At 46.2% G+C, this 22,494-nt stretch overlaps 1 protein-coding gene across 1 annotated transcript in view; it reads right to left on the bottom strand.

The window, feature by feature from the left end:
* The window catches only part of LOC146197633 (uncharacterized), a 42,779-nt gene extending 26,412 nt beyond the window's left edge, over nucleotides 1–16,367 (bottom strand). Inside the window, exons 1-7 of the mRNA XM_084599544.1 lie at nucleotides 16,205–16,367; nucleotides 15,610–15,690; nucleotides 14,878–15,002; nucleotides 12,436–12,605; nucleotides 10,397–10,450; nucleotides 6,092–6,224; nucleotides 1,226–1,341 (exon numbers count right to left, since the gene is read on the bottom strand). Coding sequence (XP_084455670.1) covers nucleotides 1,226–1,341; nucleotides 6,092–6,224; nucleotides 10,397–10,450; nucleotides 12,436–12,605; nucleotides 14,878–15,002; nucleotides 15,610–15,690; nucleotides 16,205–16,221 — 696 coding nt within the window. The 5' untranslated portion in view covers nucleotides 16,222–16,367. The remainder of the gene's footprint in view (nucleotides 1–1,225; nucleotides 1,342–6,091; nucleotides 6,225–10,396; nucleotides 10,451–12,435; nucleotides 12,606–14,877; nucleotides 15,003–15,609; nucleotides 15,691–16,204) is intronic.
* Nucleotides 16,368–22,494: the final 6,127 nt, after the last annotated feature.

The raw sequence follows: 22,494 nt of genomic DNA, 5'->3' as shown, positions 1-22,494 counted from the left end.
CACTAGCCAAGTTGAAAATGAGGTGTACATTTCCCAGCAGCATTCATCTGCCTAACTACAGTAGAGAACGACTACAGAGCTTCTTTGCCCTACCCGTTAAAGGGGTGATGACAGGGTAGTTTGATGTAGTATTGCTGTTTTATACTTCTGTAAATAATATACAGGACTGTGATTCTACTCGCAAAGTTTCAGTGCCTAGCGCGAGGCACATATTATAAAAAACACGATAGAAATTGAAATCGAGCAGCTCCTCCAACCGAGAACGATGACCATATTGGAATGCTCATGTGGCATTACAAGAAAATATGCGGCGGGGTCATCTGCAATGCAGGCTGCAATATCAAAGGACATGTCTCTTTTTCATTTGAGGACGATTGACACAGTGGTCATTACTCATGCAGAAGTGCCTGATGAAGATGTTACCACAGGAAAGTGATATAGAGTAAGGCATGTTTTCTTCAGCATTAGGCACGGTTAAAGTCAGTCGGCTGCACGGATCAGTTCCTTAGCTTATCGACACACTGATCTATCGCATTACATAGACGACGACGCCATAAGTATGCACAACAGTCGCCTATCATTGTAGTGTGAGGTTTTTGGCCCCGCGACGCCGACGAAACTGATCACCGGGTGGTCGCCTGATCTATTTTGGTCGAATTAGAGGCCAAGCAAGAACTTGACACCCGATGGGTTAATGGTCGGAACAGCTGCGTTTGTCTGTAGCTTAACCATGTTAGAAGAAGGAAAACAAGCAGCTACACTTTATATGTTCCCCCTCTCCATCAGCAATGACCTTGGTCAGAAATGTTAGTCGGCACCAAACTACCTGCCCGTTCCACGACGAGTAGGCCTAGCGCGAGTACGCGGTGTTCAGGTCTAGAGTTTCGGCGATAACGAAGCGTGCATTCAGAAGCTTTAGCGAGATATCATCTCCATGACATGGGGATGATATCTCCTGATGTCAGTGGCCAATATTTGCCAAACCAGAAAGCTGCTTTCAATATTAATAATGAAAATTCATTTTAAAACTAATACACCGAATGAGTTCAAATTTCGAGGAATTATAATTTCACCCGTGCGGAGTGAAATTCAGTAATCCGCTTATGCTCAAATGTTCAAATGTTAGCTGTCATGACCCCTTTAACTTTGAGGAACTGCGTGGCCAAATGTGCTTTGTGAGCTATGTTCAGTTGTATAATGTCCCTTTGGTCTGAACGATACTCACCTCGAGGTCCTCGACGCGAAGGATGAGCAACTCGCCCTTGTTCTGGGCTAAGGTGCGTTCCCGCTCCTGCTCGCCCAGTACGTAGCTCAAACGTGTGCGCTCCACATCCACCAGGCCTGCACATGAGGGAAAAACACTCAGAGAGGTCTGCAAGCGTGCCGGTAGCTCACGTTTGGCTACTAGACAGCCATCTTACTAGGCCTAAGGAAGTGAATAGGATAGGTTGGTGTAACATACAATGCAGTGCAAAAAGCAGGACAAAGGGCATCAATGTAAAAGAGACAAGCCCTGAATTTGCCGTGGTGTATTTTCAGCAGTTTCAGAGGCTGCCTGAGGTAATCAAAATCAGTAGCGCATACGTAAGAGGGGTCAGAACTAAAAACATTACACAAGACACTTGGGTAACTAAAGTGGTGAACGGCGAAAGCCTGAGTGCCGCATTCTGCTACGCATTTGTTGCAAATGTGGCGGGGAATAATGCTCCGAGTAAAGAGGGTGACCACTGTTTCACATTCCTCCCTTCCTTTATGGCATGGTACATGTGTACGCGGAGAATTGTGGCAGATACTGCGCCTTTTCTAATCTGTAAATCAATTTCAAACGCCGCTGATGCCTGCTGTACTAACGCCTCCTAGACATCTGGGTCTGCTTCTGTTTGCTGTGTGGTGCGGCGTTCGAGGAAGCTGCAAATGAAAGGGTGCACGGACGCCTGGATCAGACGCCCGTTGGGGTCAGCTTCGTATATGCATTAATCACCTTGTACCGTCATGACCTGTCATGACGGTACATCGCGCGCCCCTTATCGAACACAACCAGCATTTCATTGAACACATTCTATAATTCTATAATTTGTTCTATAATTCATCTACAGGAAAGGAAAGGCGCAGTACCTGTCACTCGTGGAATCTCGCTATCATTCTCACTGTAGACAAGGAGAATTGTGAAGAGCGTTTCACGATCTGGGGCGTGGCGCAGTGGTAAAGCGCAGGGCTGGGGATCCAAGGGATGAAGGTTCGATCCCCCGGTGGGAGACAAGTTCATTAATTTATTTTTTAAGTATCAGAGCCGCTGCAAAAGCATGACACTTTTGCCGACGATAATGATGAGCCATTAAAGGCTTTCCAGTCTGATAGTGCCTTGTCACGTATGAAACAATCAAACCAGAAAAGCCACTAAATTTGTGCTTCAGTGAGTGAGGTCAACAGTCATTCTACAAATAAGATGAAATTGTATATGTATAAGACAAAGAGCAAGCATTCCAGCGAGTGAGCAGTAATGGTATGTATAGATGCCAAAAAGTAAAATGGAGCATGCAAACTGAGAATACTTTTTTCAAGAACGCTCTAATAGTGAAGGCACATCCACATACACAGCTTGGATGCATGTGGGACGTCATCAGAATGTCCAGTGACACACTTTTGATGTTCATCTCATCAGCAGACTCAACGAAGCAGCGCAGCTTTTCTACCAACCCATGCTCCATCTTAATTTTGAGGCACCTGGACAGTGACAAAGATGTCCTCCACAGCAATACACAGAAGAAGAAAAACTACAAACCAGAAGTGCACGCAAGCCACTTCTGGGCAAAGAGCAATGGCTTCTTGAGAACTGAAAGATAAGAGTGGCAGCACAGGCAAAACCCTTTCCTTGAAAGCCCAGCTCATCACTTGGTCTTTCATGCAAAAGATGACACGTAATAGGGGAGTAATCCCTCACTGATATCCACCCAAGCACTGCCATATGATTACAAAGAAAAGCTATGCAGTTTCCTCGAAAACTTGGTGGTTAAAAAAAAATTTATCCTGGTCCGGAGATCAAACCCAGCACCGCCACCTATCTGGGGCAGTCGCTGTACCAAAAATAAGCGAGAGCGAATAGATCAATAACTCAAAGTGGGAACAGTGTTGGTCGAATGTTTTAGAGGAATCCCCCAAGGTGGGCTAGATTTGTAATATGGGAGTAATTACTCATTGACATCCAGCAGAGTGCCATATGGCACTTCATGATACAGTCGGACCCAGATAATTCGAAGTTTGGTTATATCGAACTCAGGGAATATTTCCTTGAAAATCCCATGTAAAAGTATAGGAAAGCTGCGTCGTATATCGAACTCAATCTTACCGGTCGTTCGATGTATCGAACTCCGCACCACGCACTGGAAGATGCGCCTTCTTCAAAGATAATCGCATCACCCTCGGCCATTTGCCGCGTGACGTTTTCAAGCCACGCGCGGAAGGAATGAGAGAGAATGGTTAGGCGACAGCTAGTCTAGGGCAGCGCCGTGCCCTTTCAACAAAGGCGCGCATCTGCAGTGATCGTTTGCCGCATGCCAGCACGTGACGTTTTCATGCTGTGTGCTTACCATGTGCGTGATTGCCGGTACAGAGCAGACGCAGCCAATGCAGCCATGATGTTTAGGAGAGAGGAAAAACGCGATAAAGCGAAGCGCAATGGTGTGCCCATACTTCCTCCAAGCTATCTCTCCTTCCTTCCTCTTTCCCGGTCTTCAAGGCAGCTCAGCCGGGCTGAACAGAACGTCGGACGCTTTTTCCAGTGTGTGTTTTGAATGCTCTGCACATTGCGGCTGATGAGTGATGCGCGTCTCATGTCATCATGCTGAATGTGTGTAAGCTATGGCGGCTGCGGACGTTAAGAAGTGGCAGATGTTTTTGTTTCTTTTTTTTCTAGTTGTCCATCTTGTCGTTGTGCTGACCGTGAGGCGTAGCGTAAGCTATGGCGGCTGCAGACGTTAAGAAGTGGCAGATGTTTTTGTTTCTTTTTTTTTCTAGTTGTCCATCTTGTCGTTGTGCTGACCGTGAGGTGTAGCGTAAGCTATGGCGACTGCATATGTTAAGAAGCGGCAGATCTGTTTTTACTGTTTTTTTTTTGTTTATTTAATGAGAGTCATCATCCTTGTCGTGTTGAACACGTAATGTAAGCTATGGTGGCTGCGGACGTTAAGAAGCGGCAGATTTTTTTTTTTTTTTTTTGAGAGAGGAATGAGTCAGCCATCTTTGTATCTATGAACCAACGAAAGCTACAATCATGTCACCGGCTTTTAGTATTGTTCGCTTCAAACAGCATTTGCAGCTATTGCGCTTTCAAATGATTTTGTGGCAGTGTACGCTCGTCCCAAGCGCGGCGTGATAAATCAAACTAGGCTTGTGCAATCCACCGGCACTCTGCCAAGTTTGCTCCCCACCACCACAGGAGCTATCAAAAGTATAATTAAAAGATAAACACATTGTGACGTTATCGCTGAGCAGCATCTTGGCGCGCTGCCAATAAATGAGATGTGGATGCGATAGCCACAACGAAGGAAATGCTTTTTTTTTTTTTTTTTCAAATTCTCGGGAGCAAAAGTGGAGGGTGGGTTTATTATACAAGTGGGTTCATTAAGAGACAAATACGGTATCATTTTTCACTATCACCTTTGTAGCCTATGGCTGCACATGGATGTCAATGAGTAATTACTCCGTTATTAGAAGTTTGCATCTCTCATAGCCCCAGTCCTTTGGAATGTTAAACCGAGCCTTACTAGAAGTTTAGTCCACCTTGGGGGATTCTCCTAAAACATTAGACTAAAAGATAGCATGCATGGAGTTGAGCTGAGCTGAGGTTATTGATGGTGACAGGTGGGGTTAGTCTCGTAACACAATAAATATAACTGAAGAGGACATTTGTGGCAATGTCCTGCAACACCTAGACAAGCCCACGTGAACCCTTTACCCCTGCACCTCCTGGGTTCAAGCTTTGCGTGAGAACAGCTGTCGCTGCATGCCCGTGACATACATTGAACCTCCAAGCCCACATAATAGAAGACCTCAAGTCACATGTTTGGATAGAAATAACCAGAAGCAGTTTTGAAGGTCACATGTTGCAGCCAAACAACAACCGGCAAATGGTACAGTCGGAAGATGGGTGTTTGCCAAGAGCATAGGGAGCACAGTTCACAGTTAGCACACTCACTGTATAAGCACTAAACTGCCAATGAATCACAGTGTCAAGGGGGTGAATAAACATTTACGAGTCTAAGAAATAACTAGAGCCCAAATATATATCTACTGTCACATAAAATGCATAGTCACTCAAATGAGGATGAGAAAAAAAATTGAACAGATGTCAAGCAAGAATCAAATATCCAAGGCGTACCCCCAGAAACAAGCCATATTCCAAGCTACCCCAAGTGTGAAACACGCACTATAGAATCATAAAACTGGAATGTGCCTATTTTTTTGAGAGACAAGTAACATGACCACATACCCATGCAACCAAAAATGCACAAAAATAACCTTTATCAGATGCATTGAACTCCTGAATGACCCTGATAGGATCTGTCAGACACATCCTGCAAAGTAGTGTATTCATTGCGCACAACATAAAAATGTATTGAATTCATTCAAAGTGTATTGAGCCAAAGCCATTCAATAAAACTAGGCTGCTTTACAGGTGTTCCCCTATCTCATCACAGACTCATATTTACAAAGCACATTTTGAAATTGCAAGTGAATTACATGCAGGCAATTAGGTTTCTAGCAGAAAGCATGTATGTGTGCCCAGTGCTCCTTCGAAAACTCTCAAATGGTTCACGTGAATGTATCAATAATCAAGCTGTCACTGCTGTATCCAAATCTTGGAATTTCATGTACTCCAAAAATCTAGACGGAGGCACTGAGTACGTTTCAGTCCATAAAGATGACACAGTGCCAAAGGCATAACAGGAACACCACTGCTCAAAGTGGAAATCGTTTCAATCGGGCACAAAGTGGTCCAGGGATCTTTACAAGCCACTGCACATGCCAACAAGGTGCTTCATCAAAGATTGAACACGGGATAAATTTCTATTATAGCCAGATCTGTACTCACTGTCAAGAACACGCTGTATTCTCCAGACTCGAAGCAATATGACTAGGGCTCCCGCCTGCCGGCCTTTGTCTGGTGAGACCCGTGAAGCCACATTCAAGCTGAATGCCACAACTACCACCACTGCATCCAGCACCTGAGGATGGCATGCCACACAACATGTCATCAAAGCTTTTACAAAAACGCGAGATGGCAGGTCGCCATGGTAGATCAATCTCGGACTAATCTATATGTTCTATAGTCATTTAAAAGCGAAATAGGTGCCACATATCTCGGCATCACTTTGTTAACTCATTGTTGCGTGGGTTAAAAATAAACAGATTGTCTGTAATCAATAAAAAGAGTATGCTTGAAAGAGTCGAACTCTAATTATTGCATCATTCTTTTGCTACTCAGATGTGAATTGTAGAGATGTCCACATACACTGTCAAAGTCAGTTGCTCCTCCTCTCCAAATGTAGTGAATGAATAATTTATACACAAAAGAAAAATATGAATACATAAAAAAAAAAAAACCAAACCGGCTTTGCTCAACATTGGTGGTAAAAGAAAACAAAATACAGAGGCAAGGCAACTTACAATGGGCATTTCTATTCACTTAATAAAACCATTTAACCTATTAAATCACAACATTTTTTTATCAAAATTTGAAAACTGTGGCGTCCAATGAACTTTAGTGAAACGACTGAAAACTTGCCTGCCCAATAGTAAACAATATGTAACTGTTGAATAATCTATATCTTCAAGGAAAACAACAAGCAGTGCAGTTGCACAGGGTCCTCAGCCTGTTCCTACTCCTAGCAACACCAATGACCTTCCATCCTGCATATCTGATGAATGGTTTCCTCATAGAGACGACATTAACAATTTGTAACGAAAGACAGAAAAACAGAACTTACAGTGAGACAAAGAGAGCTTAAGAAAATATCGAGGATGTTTAGAGGTTAATATAAACTATCTTCAAGTACGTACAATATAGCCTTTGGTTCAAAGAACACCCAGTTAGCAAAGACAATCTTGTGTTTAATGACCATGATACCACAAACAAAATTTCAAGGTGTATACCCGGGTCTCAGCTGCCAAGGCATGTGCACATTCATGACATCACCCTTATTATAAACAGGAACGTTCCTCTTCCTCGCAAGCTTCAGTAGTTATTTCCATTAAGCATGCTGCTGGTGTTTTATCATGTCTTCGTACACCTACACATCGCTTCCATCCAGTTCATGTGGCTCAGGACAGAGCACTGCACTTTCATTCAGGACCCAAGGGTCACTCCTGGAGGAGGCAGACCCATTTTAAATATGTATTTCTTAGTCTTCTTTAGTCAAATAACTGCAGCTGATGTCGTGTGTGAACCGCTCTTGTAGAAGTTAACTTATCTTTGTAGACGTTAACTTATCTATCTTATGCCACTAGGCTATCATCAAGTTGCACCATATCATTTCAACATCAAGTTGCGCCGCATCATTACAATAACAATAGTGTCTGTGACAATTGGCTTGTAGAGCCATAAATTGTCAAATTTCAACTTCAGTAGCCACCAGTATGCAAAAAGGCAGATTTTAATCATAGAGCGGTTTTTTATATTTTCTCTCTCTGGTTCATTATTATGGACAATTCGCTTCATGGACAGTTTTGCTCGGGAACCAAAGCGTCCATATTAATGAGGCATGACAATACAGTGGCTTAAATAAAGCATGCAGGCAGTAGTAACAGCGACAGGAGTTGGTGGACTGCAGGACCTGCACCCAAGTTTAAACCGCAGAAATATGAAGTTTCGGAGGAGGCACAATGTTCACAAAGGTATAATGGAAGAAATGAGACACTGTGGCAAAGCAGCAAGAACAAGAGCAAAAATCGAACCTACAAGAATGCTGACCAGAAGTAATCTATGTGACAGCAAAATCAGTGATGTCATCAACTAGCACTAGAAAGCCTTTGCACTATGCACCTTCAAGAAGCAGTGAGATGGGTCCCTAACTTGCTTTTCTGCTTACAGGTTTGCTGTGTACATTAAGATAAATACTGGCAATAGTAGAGATCACATTGTGGAGGCTGTGGGGATTCAAACGAATCCCCTGCCCCCCTTATTCCCTTCAGGCAGCAATTAAATTTTCTGAAAGGAAAAATTTTTATTGCACCATGCATGATCAGTAGGTTGGGCAGAATTCAAATATAAAAGATTATGCAAAAATATTTATATTTTATTTGTGTCCACATATGTGGATATGGCACCTCAAAGCTGCTACATGAATGAAACATTGCAACATTTTCTGTGTTTTCTAAATAATCATTAAGCATGAATAAATGTTTTCCTCTGAAAATACCTTGACACCTTCAAGATTGGGACACTTGCACGCAATCAGCGTATTACATACTGCTCTTGCACGAAACAACGAAGCACTGCGAACAGAATGTGCCACACAATTTCGGCATTAAGACGCCGTGCCCACATCTGTAGACGCAAAACTCTGAAAGACTGCTGAAGCACTTTTTCTGCAACATCTACATTGCAACATCTACATTCCCTTACAAACACATTCATTACAATAAATAGTATTATTAGCCATCAGTTTTGAAAGAGGCATGCAAAAATAAGAGCTACTGATTCGTTCCACCATAAAACGCTGCAACGTCCATCTTTACTTGCTGTTTACAAACACATTTTGCTGTAGCAACAAGAGATGGCGCCATGTAGTTGACAAGGCGGGTCTAAATGTTACGGGTGCCAAATTCAGAGGTGGAAATTCGCACTCCCTGCAAAGATATAATTAAATTTGGGTTGTGGACAGACGCAGTGCCTGAAGGGGATATGACGGCAGCGTATATTTATCACGTGAGTTACGTGCGCTGATAGGGGAGTTGGTGCAGGAGAGGGCAAACTGGCCACCCTAACTGCCACCTTGTCTCCCACAGCAACGCTGCCGCAGGTTTTCCTCTTTTCTCCTGGCATAACCCGGAGACCTCCTCTCTCCAGTCCGAGTCGAGGAGCGCGTCTGTCGCAACTCTGTCGGGGGTCTTTGGCAGTTAATCGCGCATGGGCGCGGTCCATGTTTTCCGCTGGGGAGACTGCCGCTGTCACTGAGTCGCCCGGTCCCCATATGCACCTACCGCAATGGGCCATGAGCGCGAAGCCATGCCAAGTGAGCAGAACAATCCTCTCACCTCCTTGCGTGTGCTTCCCCTTTTGGTTGGTTTTATTTCACCCCCGTACGTGAGCGGGACGTTTGCTCACTACGGTGGTTGCATTTGAGTGCTGCGTCTTTGCCAAGTACTCAAGCACAATAAATCCTGTTCGAGTAGCTAACTCGGAGTTTGTCCCCTCTGGCCCAAACCCGCCACAGTGGCAACCTCGCACCGCAGGTCGGGGGTCACAGCTCTGTCTGTTAGGGCTGACACGCAGGGACTGGAAGGCGACTGTAGCGTCTAGCCCCCCCATGGCGCATAGTTTCGAGAATAACCCACCTAAGACAAAAAGCATAAGATGCAAGCACACCATATGCCGTACTAGCAGCAAGTGGGAGAATCTCGTGCAACGTAGCATGCGCCTGATTAGAAAATGCAGTTCAGGTTGAACTGCCCTAGGTGGTTTTGGCCTAGGAAGCCTTTGTAATGTGACCAATACTGTGACAAATTTGGTGAAGGAGCTGGGTCAATCCCCAGGCTGTGTACTTCATACAATGCACTCCTACTGCTGGCTGCCACCTATGTGGCCTACCGCCCCTAACTTGACCTCCCCAGTAGAGTCCACAACGATGACCACTACCGGCACGATGCAAGTATGAGCTCACACAGAAATTTTGTCGTATAGTATTAAAGTTCCTAATACATACATTCATAGCGACACATATCTGAAAATGTGGAGGCGTTCTGGTGGGATGATGGCACTTACTGCGCATTATCTACTTCAGTCTACAAGACGGCGTATGTATTAGGTTCGAGAGCTAAAGAGAGCTGCTTTCCTCCTGGAAGTTTCAGCACAGCCTCGTCTGAACGTTATGAGCAGACTGAGTGCACTATCCACGCACGCGTTCAGCAGCTCAACGAGAATGTTGCTATGTACTACGTACGTAGAGGACATTACTTATCTTTTCAAACTTGCCAACCCTAGCATGCCAGAAGAAGAAAAAAAAGCTGCACCATATCGTGTGTGGCATAAAGGGAAAGCTTTTTTTGGCCTTGTGCCTGGCATTCACAAGAGATAAAGTATAGAAAGAATATAAAAAGCAACCAGAAAAGCATGTGATTTCTGACAAGCACAATCATAGTGCAAAATGGCTTGCTGTGCAGAGTTGCACATTCTCACCTCAGGTCCTTGCATAAAAAACCTAGCTCTTCCTGCAACTGCTCTCAGTAGCACCTACAAGAGAGAAAAATAGAAAATAAATCCATCATAAAACAAAAACATAAACCAATACACAATGGCTGTATATTAAAGACACTCAATCACACAAATAGAAAACAATTCACGTGCTTGGCTCTTGATGTCGACTAAACAAAAATTTTGCTCTACAATACAGTCAAGCCTACTTATAATTGCTGCAGTTATAAGGAACACTTGCTTATTACGAGCAAGGTGGAGCTACTGTCAAAGTATGTATTATGGCTATGGCACAGTGCCTCAGATAAATCAGACGCATCACTTGGTCATAACGAACACGGGTCAATATGGAGTCCAAAGGGCCTCTCCCAGGTCCCACAACTCTCCTTGATAGCAGCTTGATAGTGCCTGCTTTTGAAGAAATAAATGTCCACAACAAACTTTTTAAATAAATAAGAGCCACCTGTAATGAATTTGTGTATTTCTTTTTCTTTGTTTTGCTGAAACAGGGCGAGTCAATTTGCTCCGAAGTTCTGATACAACCAACAGAATTAGTGTGGCTGTCAAATTTTTTATAAGTGAGCTCAGCGGTATTTGAGGAAGCAGCCCTTAAACAATAAAATTGAATGCTGTAACTTAAAGGATTGAAATATAAGTCTTTGCCCTGGCGAACTAACTGCATAAATTTGCTGTGTCTGAGATATTAACACAGCACTCATGTGCCCCAGATCACTTCCTATTGTTTTCCACTTCATTTCAGTATGCCCGATATTGGGTATTGTTAATGTCTTTCTCTGCATTCTTTACAAATGCATTTATACAACCACTACCCAAGCTTGCATTGTGCACTGCTTAGACAAGAAGCAGCTCAGTACAATAAAATAAATATACAACAGCACAATATGTCATGATATTAGCACCAGATTGGCAAGTTTGGCTATCACCTCCATCGCCTCCAGTTGCATGCATATCACCCCATGAAGCGCTGCTTTGAGGGCACAATTATACAAATTGCTCTACATGGACCTTTCTCCAGTAACATACTGTGAATGCACCTAGCCTTTTCATCCAATATTCCTGCAACAACAGGTCTCTGTGCTAGTTTGTCTAAGGCCAGCATCTTCTTCTAAGCAGCCCACACTAACGCTCATGTATTCCCACCATGGTGGTACTGCCTCTGCTAAGTTCGTCAGTGTTCTTGAATCAGAAATGAAATGTAGCTTGGATCACACTCTACACAGCAGGCACACACATGGACAATGAGAGCACATCTACTAAGAGTAGATGACACCAATATAACTTGAAGCTATTTCGCCCAACAAAGGGCAAGCCAGCACTGTACAGAAATTTTAGTCACACACGGAAACTGACAGCACATATGGACAGCATGAAGTGCTTTCAAGCAAGCCAATTGTGCAATGCAGCAGGTGTCATTCAAGTCCATTTTATGACACTGTGTGAATGAATGACACCGAGTGAGTGACCCTAAATAATAATGTCCCTCAATGAAAATGACTGTAAACTTGTGTTGACAGGGGCATAAAACAAGCTGATAAAAAAAAAGAAACTGGGGGACACTCAAGCTCTGCCTTTGGGGCACAACGCAACAGCATGAATAGTTTCTGTCTACAGCTCCCCTTGTAGATCCTAATTCATGTGCATGCACTTTGCTAGTCACTTAATCTCTCGTCTCTTAATTTGTGCCACTCTAATATCGCACACATACTTACATACAGTCTTAGCATGCAGTCATAAGATACTACATTGTGTGAAAGGCCACCTGACAGACAAACGTCGCTTTAACCAAGCCTTACAAATATACCTTCGTGGCTTAAGGGTAGCCACGTCACCTGTCAACTACCAGTTGCCAGAGGCATGCTCAAGATTTTTTGCCCACAACGCCAACACCACATTTTCTGGACAATGGGTACTTGAACGCTGTCACATTAATATGGCTTCTGTTACAACCTTACAATGCACAATGTTTGCGCAACATTTTCCTGGGCATAGGTCCCTGCACTCACCTCGGCCAAAAAGAGGCTAAGCACAGCCAAAGTTAGTGAGCTAAGAAGAGCCACAAATGCTTCCAATTTTGCAACAGTCAGGTAGACACTATGAGATCCACTCCTTCCACCATCACCAATGCTGCTGAGATTGAGTGAACAGTTGTACAACATTTGCTGGATTTCTGCATCTGAAGGAAGAGAAACAATGATCATACAGCATGCAGTCAGGTAGTCAGGAAGTGAAGCCTAGGCTACTGGTTATCATCATCAAGTTTATGAAGCTCCATTCAACTGAAGGAAAAAAAATTGAAACATAGGCCACAAAGTAATTACACAGCCAAGCACAGTGCACGGCTCAAATACACGAACTTTGCTGCATTTCACCCAAAATTGTTCATATACCATGTAAGGTATCGGTAGTGATGCCCAAAAACTTGCATTTGCTGTCAGTTTGTTTAATACGATTTAACGCCCCAAAACGACTCAGGCTATGAGGGATGCTGTAAAGAAGGGTTCCAGAAATTTGACTACCCAAGGTTCATTAACGTGCACTGGCAATGCACAGTACATAGTACTTTGCTTTTCGCCACTATCAAAAAACAGCGGCCTTGGCCGAGATTAAACCCCCACCCATGGGTTCAGCAGTAGAGCACCCTGACCACTGGGCGAAATCAATGAGGAACACGCATTCATGGTAAAGTTGCACCAAGGGCAAAGCAAAGAGAGGATATGGCGAGTACAGAACTCAGATATATTTATTCACAGGAACCATAGGATATAAAGAAAAAATCGTAGTAACCCACTGGCCCACCTGCTACCTTTATTCAAGGACATACAAACAAGACACCAGTAAAATGATAAATATGTTGGTTCACAGAGATGCTGTGGAATTGCGTAGTTTTACTTGAAAACCGCAGCTATGTGCAAGTCACGCACTGCTTGCAGTAACGCTGCATGGTGGACTGGAAGAAGCAGTTAACTGTCTATATATTGTTACTAAGTCACTGTGAATGAGCAAAACAAGGAAATTAACAAGGTAGTGTGTTTTTCATGTTTTCCCCTGCCACCAGTCTGTGAAATGAAATGTGACCCTGTCCACAGCAGCAACTGACAGCATATCATGCAGCAGAACCTGCTGATTCCAGGAAACAGAGGTCTAAACAGTTATGAAGCTGGAAGGTGCACTACTATATGCAGTCATAGATTTAGAAAATGAAGACATCTGAGGGGCACAACTAAGTATATCTGCAAAATAGTTCTGCTGAAGCATCTATTTTTCAGGAAAAGGTTTGCAAAACTAGCAGTGTGGGCACTCGAGTTGTTGATGAAAATTATCCTGCTCGAAACACTGACACAAGGTGTAACCGCTCTGTATCTGGCGACGCCATATGTATCAATGGTTCAAGCATATTACGAAAAGGGCTTGCAATTTTCAGTTTTTATTTTTTGCGAATTTGGTACATTTTTCTTGGCATTAATTTTTGAAAAATAGCTTTCATCTTTCTTTTTTTGGTGGATATTTTGAACAGGTGAATTAACATTTTTATTCCTTTTCTTTCAGTGATATAATATGGTATTCCCATGTTGCTAAAAGCCACTTATATTGTCCTTTTTGTCAGCAAGAACAGTTTATATGTGGTCAATGTGGAAATAGCCATACTTAGATCTGGGTCGTGATATTAGCATTAGGGTGTGCTGGATTGAACGAGAAGGGGGGCATCACATGGACTGCGCATTATTCCAGTGATGAAACTGTTGAACCATTGTAGTCGCCAGAACATGACACATTTTTGTGACACCAGTGCATAGTTTCACGTCAGTGTAGAAACCTACTCAACCAATAGACTTCCCTATGTAAGCAATGAAAGTGAACAAACAGTGCTTCGCTAGCAGACCGTAAGGAGGTGCAGCCTTTTAATATGCAGAGGCATGCAATGTGGCAGAATGATACCTTAAAATGCATAAATGCTTTATTCTAACGCTACCTACAATTTGTCATGCCCTTGGCTTCCATACTTAGATAATTTGCTCCTTTGACAATACCCAACTAGTTTCTGCATGGATGTCAATTATTACTATCAACCATCTTCAATTAAAACCAACAATTGAATTTGGTGTACTATTACTGGTTTTTACTGGCTTAAACTGAAATGTCTAACTACCAATTACAAGTGCTCACACTTCACAATAATGCTGAGCAACGCATAGTCTTAAAGTCAATAAGCACGTAGCATAGCAAAGATACCAGAGCATGCCATGTATAATCAAGTTAGCAATTAAAGGTCAAAACAGCATACACGTAGACATCTTTGATATGAGAACAATGGACTAAAACTGCCAGTCCTAAAAAATGGTGATTAAATATACCGTGCTTAGTATGGAGATACACTTTTTTCGGTTTCTGGACTGCAGTAATGAAAGCAATGCATTCAAGACAAGATGAGCTCACAATGAACCCACCCTGTGTAAACTGAAGATCTGTAAGCAGCTTTAGCAAAATGGCGAGTCCTGTAGCAACAGAGAGCACGATGACTGAAGCATTGCACAGGCGGCTATTCAAAGCAGTCCACACACGCTCGCAGGACCTGAAAAACATACCACAAATGCCACATGTGCTTATGCCAACCATAATCGAACCATACTCAGCCAAATGTGGTAAAAAGAAACAATTGCAAAAGTGATCTTGTATCATAGTATGCCACATGAAATCACGACACTGCCCCGTGTCCCGAAATCGTGGCGGACAGAGTGCAAGCTCGGCAGACAATACATGGCTACATGTATTGAACCCTTGCTACTCAAAATAACTGAGCCAATGTTACAACATTACCACGTCTGTTCAATAAGCTCAGCACACGCATTCTCTTTGCATATAACCGTGCTCAAAAACTCCGCACCAGACTGTCAGTAGCTGAGAAGTGTTGTCACTCATTTTTTCCTTCTCTGGCTCAATCAACACGTCCGCATTTCTTCACGCCCACCAAATTTGTTACCTTCCCCTCATTGGCCGCAGTTGATAGACAGTAGTTCTCGGTTAGCGAACTAAAATATGCGATGAATTCTCACAAGTCGTGTCATCAATAAAACATTATCAGCGTCAGACGAATCACTGCTAAGCGCCCTCAGTGGCTAATGGCAACCAAAATTTAGTTGTAGCCCGCTATTTAGTGCGTGGTACGCTCTGCAGCTTACCTTTGTGTGGTCTCGCTCTGACTGCTAGACGCTTCAAAATCCCAGACCAAGGGTTCGGAGTTCCTCATTAATTCTTCTTTGCTGAAATATCATTAACAAAACTTGTATATCCAGACAAAAGGCGCTGACAGGAAAGCCAGCAACGCTCATGAACTGGGGTGCAATATGGATGCGGACATCACATATTCAATTGCGTGTATGCGCACTGACTGAACGAGCATACTGAAAACAGACTACTGAAACTTGCAGTCAAACATCGGCACAGGGTGAGTTTACCGCATACCGGCATGACAAGAATGAGACGTTTTTTTACGCAGTGAATGTACGATTAAAGTTTAACACCTCCGGACGATTCCCCTGACGCCCACGCACATCGCGTTAAGGCGACGTCAATGCAATACATAAAAAGCACACTAATAAAAAAAATGGACGGCTTACGCTTTCTATACATCATTAAATGCGTCTTCAGCACAGGCAGGGTTAGTTTCTTTCACCAAGTGATCTGTTAAACGTGCTACAATGGCATAACCACCGTGATGTCCGAAACAATCCGCGCTGTCAACTGCTCCCAAAGGAAAAGTGAGCGGGCACATACCTGATTGAAGGCGCCATTCAGGCAGCCTTTCAAGCAATGTTTGCGGCATATATAGGTGGTCGAAAAGTCGAATTCATTACCGGGATCCACAGAGTTCCATCCATCAAGTGTTGAAATTCAACCTAAAGAGTATCCACTACACCATGGCGTGGCCATCCCACGCACGCGCAACTAAAATGGCCAACGGTGGCGTCGCTGCGGCGTTGTCATAGAAACATATATCGTCATAGGAAACGAGTGTTCATTTTCGGTTTCGGTTTCGGTTGCAATCAGTGGTAGTGTTCAGTTTTGTTGGTTGGTGCGACTATAAGGCACGTGCTACTGACCATAACCTGAAAAAGCGTGGGTAATTAGGGCGCTAGGCTTGACTCTCGCAGTGTGTGCTCGCCATTCCTCGACAACCTATGTCGGTCCCGAAGACGCACGAATGTCATGAGTCCGTTTTCACTATTTACCTCATTCCAGCGCTGATGTAATGAAACTAAATCGGCATCATGAGTGACAGTTCAAATTATCTGCAGTCTGCGTGATGTGGACAGAGACTGGTACATAAAAAAAATACGAGGGACTTTAGAGACTAAGTAGTGAAGGGCGCGAAAGCTTTCGAGGGACTTTAGAGACTAGTGAAAGGCGCGAAAGCTTAAGGTCTCTTCTTGTCCCCGCCGGGGTGGCTCAGTGGTAAGACGCCCGGGCCCGACTACTGTGCCGGAGTACCCGGGTTCGAGCCCGACCTCGGCGGCTGCGTTTCGATGGAGGCGAAACAAAGTGGCGTCCACACACACACACACACACACACACACACACACACACACACACACACACACACACACACACACACACACACACACACACACACACACACACACACTTGTAACAGAAACGGAAGGGAATGCCAGCCCCGCCGGGGTGGTGCAGTGGTGCCGGGGTGGTGCAGCCCGATCGCGGCGGCTGCGTTCCGATGGAGGCGAAACGAAGTGGCGTCCGTGTGCTGTGCGATGTCAGCACACGTTAAAGATAAAAAGTTAAATTGGTTCACAGGAAGGGAAAGGCGCAGTAACTGTCACACTTGCTCTGTGGACACCCGAACCGCGCCGTAAGCGAAGGGAGGAAGGTGGGAATGAAAGTGGAAAGGGAGAAAGAGGAGCCGTAGTGGAGGGCTACGGAGTAATTTCGACCACCTGGGGATCTTTAACGTGCGCTGACATCGCACAGCACACGGACGCCACTTCGTTTCGCCTCCATCGAAACGCAGCCGCCGCGGTCGGGTTCGAACCCGGGTTAAAGATCCCCAGGTGGTCGAAATTACACCGTAGACCTCCACTACGGCTCCCCTTTCTCTCTTTCCACCTTCACTCCCACCTTCCTCCTTTCCCTTACGGCGCGGTTCAGGTGTCCACAGACACAAGTGTGACGATACTGCGCCTTTCCCTTCCTGTGAACCAGTTATTATTTATTATTAAGAGAAAATAGAGAAAGAAAAGGAAGACGGAGAGAAAGACAAGCGCCGCAACAGCCGTCGTCCACCACCGAAGCAGTGGCGGGTGCAATCACGGCTTACAACGGATAAAAAATTCGGTGGCAGGGTAGCCCCCACCGCAAGCGGCGGTGACCTACCTCCAGCCCCATCAGGGGAGACCGCGCCAAAGAACACCACTCGACAGGAGCGCTGGCGTACCATCCAAACGCACACTTGTCGGAGAAAGTGTGACAGATACTGCGCCTTTCCTCCAGAAATCTCATCTCTAACGTGAGTGTGTGAGTGAGAAGACTATTTACACCGACATTGACCTCGAGGCAGGGGCTCAACCAGGGGCAGGGTCTCCTTGCCGGCTTTCCTGCGCCGTGGCCGCAGAGAAGGTCTTGGAGTAAGCCTCCTCCGCCAGGCGTAGGATGATCTTTTGTTCATCCACATTTGGGCTGCGGATGTAGGACTCCCAGGTATTTTGATCAAGTGGATCAGTTTCTTTAGCTCCCGGATAATCGGGGCATTGCCAGATTAGGTTGTTTTGACTCAGTGGTACGTTGCAGAGATTGCAAGCCTATGGGTCCCCTGTCAACTCATTATGCAGAGTAACATAAGGAAAGAAACGATTGGCCTGAAGTTTTCGCCAGGCCCTGCATTCTGAGGGTATTGGACCTACCTGGTGGTGGATAGATCATTCTGTTTAGTCTGGGAGTCTCAGAGAGCTCCTTGTAGGTGATGAGGGGGTCTTTGTCTCCGGGTAGCGGGGTCTCTATGGCCGCTCGGGTGTATACATTTCGAGAGAGGCGATGGGCAGCCTCATTGCCTGGTAGACCCTCGTGAGCTGGAACTCAGATGACTGAAACCTCCCGGTTTAGCGGGTGCTTAGACTGGCCGCCTGCTTGGAAATTAGGCCTTTGCAGAAGTTCCTAACAGCCGCCTTATTATCTGAAAGGATAGTTCTGGCTTTAGTGCCTGTACATGCTAGCGCTATCGCAGCCTCTTCAGGTATTAAAGCGTTACGCGTATTAATAGATTCAATTATTTTCTGGGAGTGGTTCCCATCTACCACTGCTATGACCGCGGCCCCTTCTAGCCCGCAGGGAGCATCGCAATAGGCTGATTCCTCAGGAGGGTCGTCTATTAGTTTGCTTTGAATAAATTTTGCTCTATGCTGTCTTCGTTCCTTGTTATGAATCGGGTGCATATTCTTAGGGATCGGTGCAATTTTGAATAGTTTCCGCGTCTCAAGCTCCAGGAGTTCAGCGACATAGGGTGGCTCACCTGACTGAAGCTGTAGTTCTGAGAGAAACAAGATAGATATACTCATCCGCAGAGCCTACAAGACGGCACTGGGACTGTTCGAAACAACGAGCACCAAACGCCTCCTGCAGAGGGATGCACAACACGCTGGAGGAGATAGCGGAGGCCCAACGTGCCGCACAGCTCGAAAGACTGTCTACGACCAAGGCCGGCCGGAAAATCCTGGACAACCTGGGAATTGGATATCAAGGCAGGGAGCAGACGCAGCTCTCCGTCCCCGATGAGATCAGGCGCAACGTCAGAGTGGACTCGGTACCGAAGAACATGCACCCGGAGTATAACAAAGGGAGGAGAGCAGCGAGAGCCAAGGCGCTGATAGACCAGCACGCGGCCGACACACACGCACGCTACGTTGACGCGGCTGAGTATGCCAAGATACACGGGTTCACGACGGTCGTCGTCGACGCGACCGGCACCGTTCGCACGACCGCCAGCACGAGATGCACCAAGGCAGAGCAAGCGGAGGAGGTGGCCATCGCCCTGGCCATCGCCGACCACGACTGCCACACAGTGCTATTCGACTCGAGGCAGGCGGTGAGAAATTACGCCAAAGGCAGGATAGCGAAAGAAGCTGTGCGCATACTGCAGGCAACCAAAAACGACGATGACAGCAGACAAGTGAGAATCAAGTGGTTCCCGGCGCACGCGGGCGAGGCGTCAGACCGCAACGCCAACCACAACGAGACGGCACACGCCGAGGCGCGCGCGCTAATGGACCGCGCCTCGGTCGACTGGCCGCTGTGGTTCAGCACCAAAGACCGAATGACCGACTACAACGAAATAACCAAGGTGTTCCGCCTAGCTCGCAGAACTCTTCCACCCCCTTGCTCGGGGCTTAGTCGAGAGCAAGCCGTTTTATTCAGACAGCTACAGACGGGCTCACTCCCCCGTCCGTCGCTGATGCATAGAATGTATCCCGAGACGCACCCGACAGACAAATGCAGTCTGCCGAACGGAGACGGCCGGCTTCGCACACATGCTGTGGAATTGTACCAAGTACCAGGAAGAAGCTAAGTCTGGGAGGATCCCGCCGCAACTGGAAGCAGCCGCAGGGAGCGACAATCAAGAGGAGCAACTCTGGGCCGTCCAGCAGGTCATCAAGGCGCTGGCCCGGCAGGGAACCAGCGAGCCGGCCACGGCGAACGGGGACACAGGCGCGTGGCCGGTGCCCAGAGGACGACGTAGGCCCCGCGCGCGCGCGCGCGTTCTACTGCAGGTCCCGAATAAACGTTTTACCAATCCAATTGCAATATTATTCGGCCCACTACAGTGGAGTTGAGCCGCCAAATCTGGGCCTCCCTGACCGCTTTAGCAATCTCTTTCCAGGTATTATGCATTCCCATAGCTAGAAACTTCTCTGTCGACGAGTTGGGGGGGGGGGGGGGGGTGCCTAAAGCTGATCATTTTCTCTCTCTACTTCACCAGGAGTGAGATTGAGAAAGGGTGTGGCATAAGCTATCCTATTGATTACAAAGGCACGAAGCAGTTTTATTAAGCAGGGTTCTTGAGGCCTTTGTTCCTGAGGGAGATTCGCCTGAATATCCCCGTTACCTGCTCGACATACGTCTGCAGCTTTTTCAGGATGGTGGTGTTTTTCCTATTCTGCTGTAGTAAATACCTGAGGATCCTAATGGTGCTGACTCTCGGTACCTTGCTCCATCCCACGGTTACCTCCACTGGTTTGTGTAGGTGCAGTAGGTGGGATTCTCTGGTTAGTTGTGATTTGCTGCACATTGAGAAAAATTCAGATTTGTGAGAAGAGCAAGATAGTCCTCTATCTAGGGCGTAGTTTTCAACTATATACGCCGCTTCCTGGAGCCTATGCGATATATCGGTGCTGGTGCCTCCATCGGTCCAGATTGTTATATCGTCTGCATAGATGTTATGTTTGATGCCTTCTATCTTATTAAGATGGGACGAGAGATCTTTGATTGCAAAATCGAAGAGTACCGGGGAGAGGACAGATCCCTGGGGCGTTCCTCTGCCCCTGGTACTGATGGATTCGTCCCAAGTCCCACGAAGCTAACTTCAGTTTTCCTGCAGGTGAGGAAATCTTTGACATAGTTGAAGCACTGGCTTCCCACTCCAGCCGAGTTGAGGCCTTCGATAACCGCTCTGTGCTCCTGCCATCTGCAATCCCACATTTGAACGCGCGCCAAGGAACGCCACGTGACAGCCGCGCAAAATTTGGTGGCAGGCTAGCCCCCGCCGCAAGCGACGTTGGCCTACCAGTCCCAGCCGGCCAGAAACAGCCACCTTTCATAGGTTTGGTTTGGTTTGTGGGGTTTAACGTCCCAAAGCGACTCAGGCTATGAGAGACGCCGTAGTGGAGGGCTCCGGAAATTTCGACCACCTGGGGCTCTTTAACGTGCACTGACATCGCACAGCACACGGGCGCCTTGCTTTTCGCCTCCATCGAAAAGCGGCCGCCGAGGCCGGGATTCGATCCCGCGTCCTTGGGAACAGTAGTCGAGCGCCGTAACCACTGCGCCACCCCGGCGGGCCACCTTTCATAGATTTATTGATTTATTTTATAGGAAGGGAAAGACGCGGCAACTGTCTCACTTGTTTTCTGTGGACACCGCAACCGCGCCGTAAGGGAAGGGAGGAAGATGGGAGCGAAAGTAGGAGAGAAAGAGGAGCCGTAGTGGAGGGCTACGGAGTAATTTCGATCACCTGGGGATCTTTAACGTTGGCTGACATCGCACAGCACACGGACGCCTCTTCGTTTCGCCTCCATCGAAACGCCGCCCGCGTTCAAGCGTGGCATTGTAGATGGCAGGGACGCATCCTGCCTCGGCCAATCAGAACGTCTCAAAAGCGGAACACACTTTGTCCACGACAGCATTAGCCATTAAGGCTTTCGCTAAAAACTATGGCGCCGACCCGCTTGCAGTCGATATGCAACTGCACGGTAAGCGTCGACATGTGGCCGCGCATAAATATGTGCGCCAGTCATGAGTTACTTATGCTACGGACGAGTTTCGTCACAAGAAACCACCTGAAAGGCTACAGTCCACTCGAAGGACACAACTACGTTACAGGCGGCTGGTTAAACAGCCGCAGTTGAAGCAGACGAACTCGCGCTTTGATGTTGTTGTTTACGACTGTAGGAAGAAGGAAAAGAAAATGCACGGGCCTGCTACAGGCTCTAAGCTGAGCCACCTCCTGTGCCTCGTGCGGACAGAAGAGAAAATAGACAAGAAAAAAAAAGAAGAGGGAGAGAAAGACGCGCGGCGCAACAGCCGTCGTCCACCACCGAATCAGTGGCGGGTGTAATGACGGCCTACAACAGATAAAAATTCGGTGGCTGGCTAGCGCCCGCCTCAAGCGGCGTTGACATACCAGTCCCAGCCCCTCGCGCTTTGCGCAATTACACGTCTGCTGTATAATGCTTATCCCAGCTAAACCGCTGAGCACTTGTAGCTCAAATTTAGCACATAAATGGCATTTTGTAGTCAGTATTTTTCATACCAGACTTGTTTGGTGTACTTGCCTCATTTAA

Source organism: Amblyomma maculatum, chromosome 3 (assembly GCF_055883805.1).
Source record: "Amblyomma maculatum isolate TAMU_Amacu chromosome 3, ASM5588380v1, whole genome shotgun sequence".
NCBI lineage: Eukaryota > Metazoa > Arthropoda > Arachnida > Ixodida > Ixodidae > Amblyomma > Amblyomma maculatum.
Note: the sequence above shows the minus strand (reverse complement) of the source record. Positions and strands in the feature narration are given on the sequence as shown.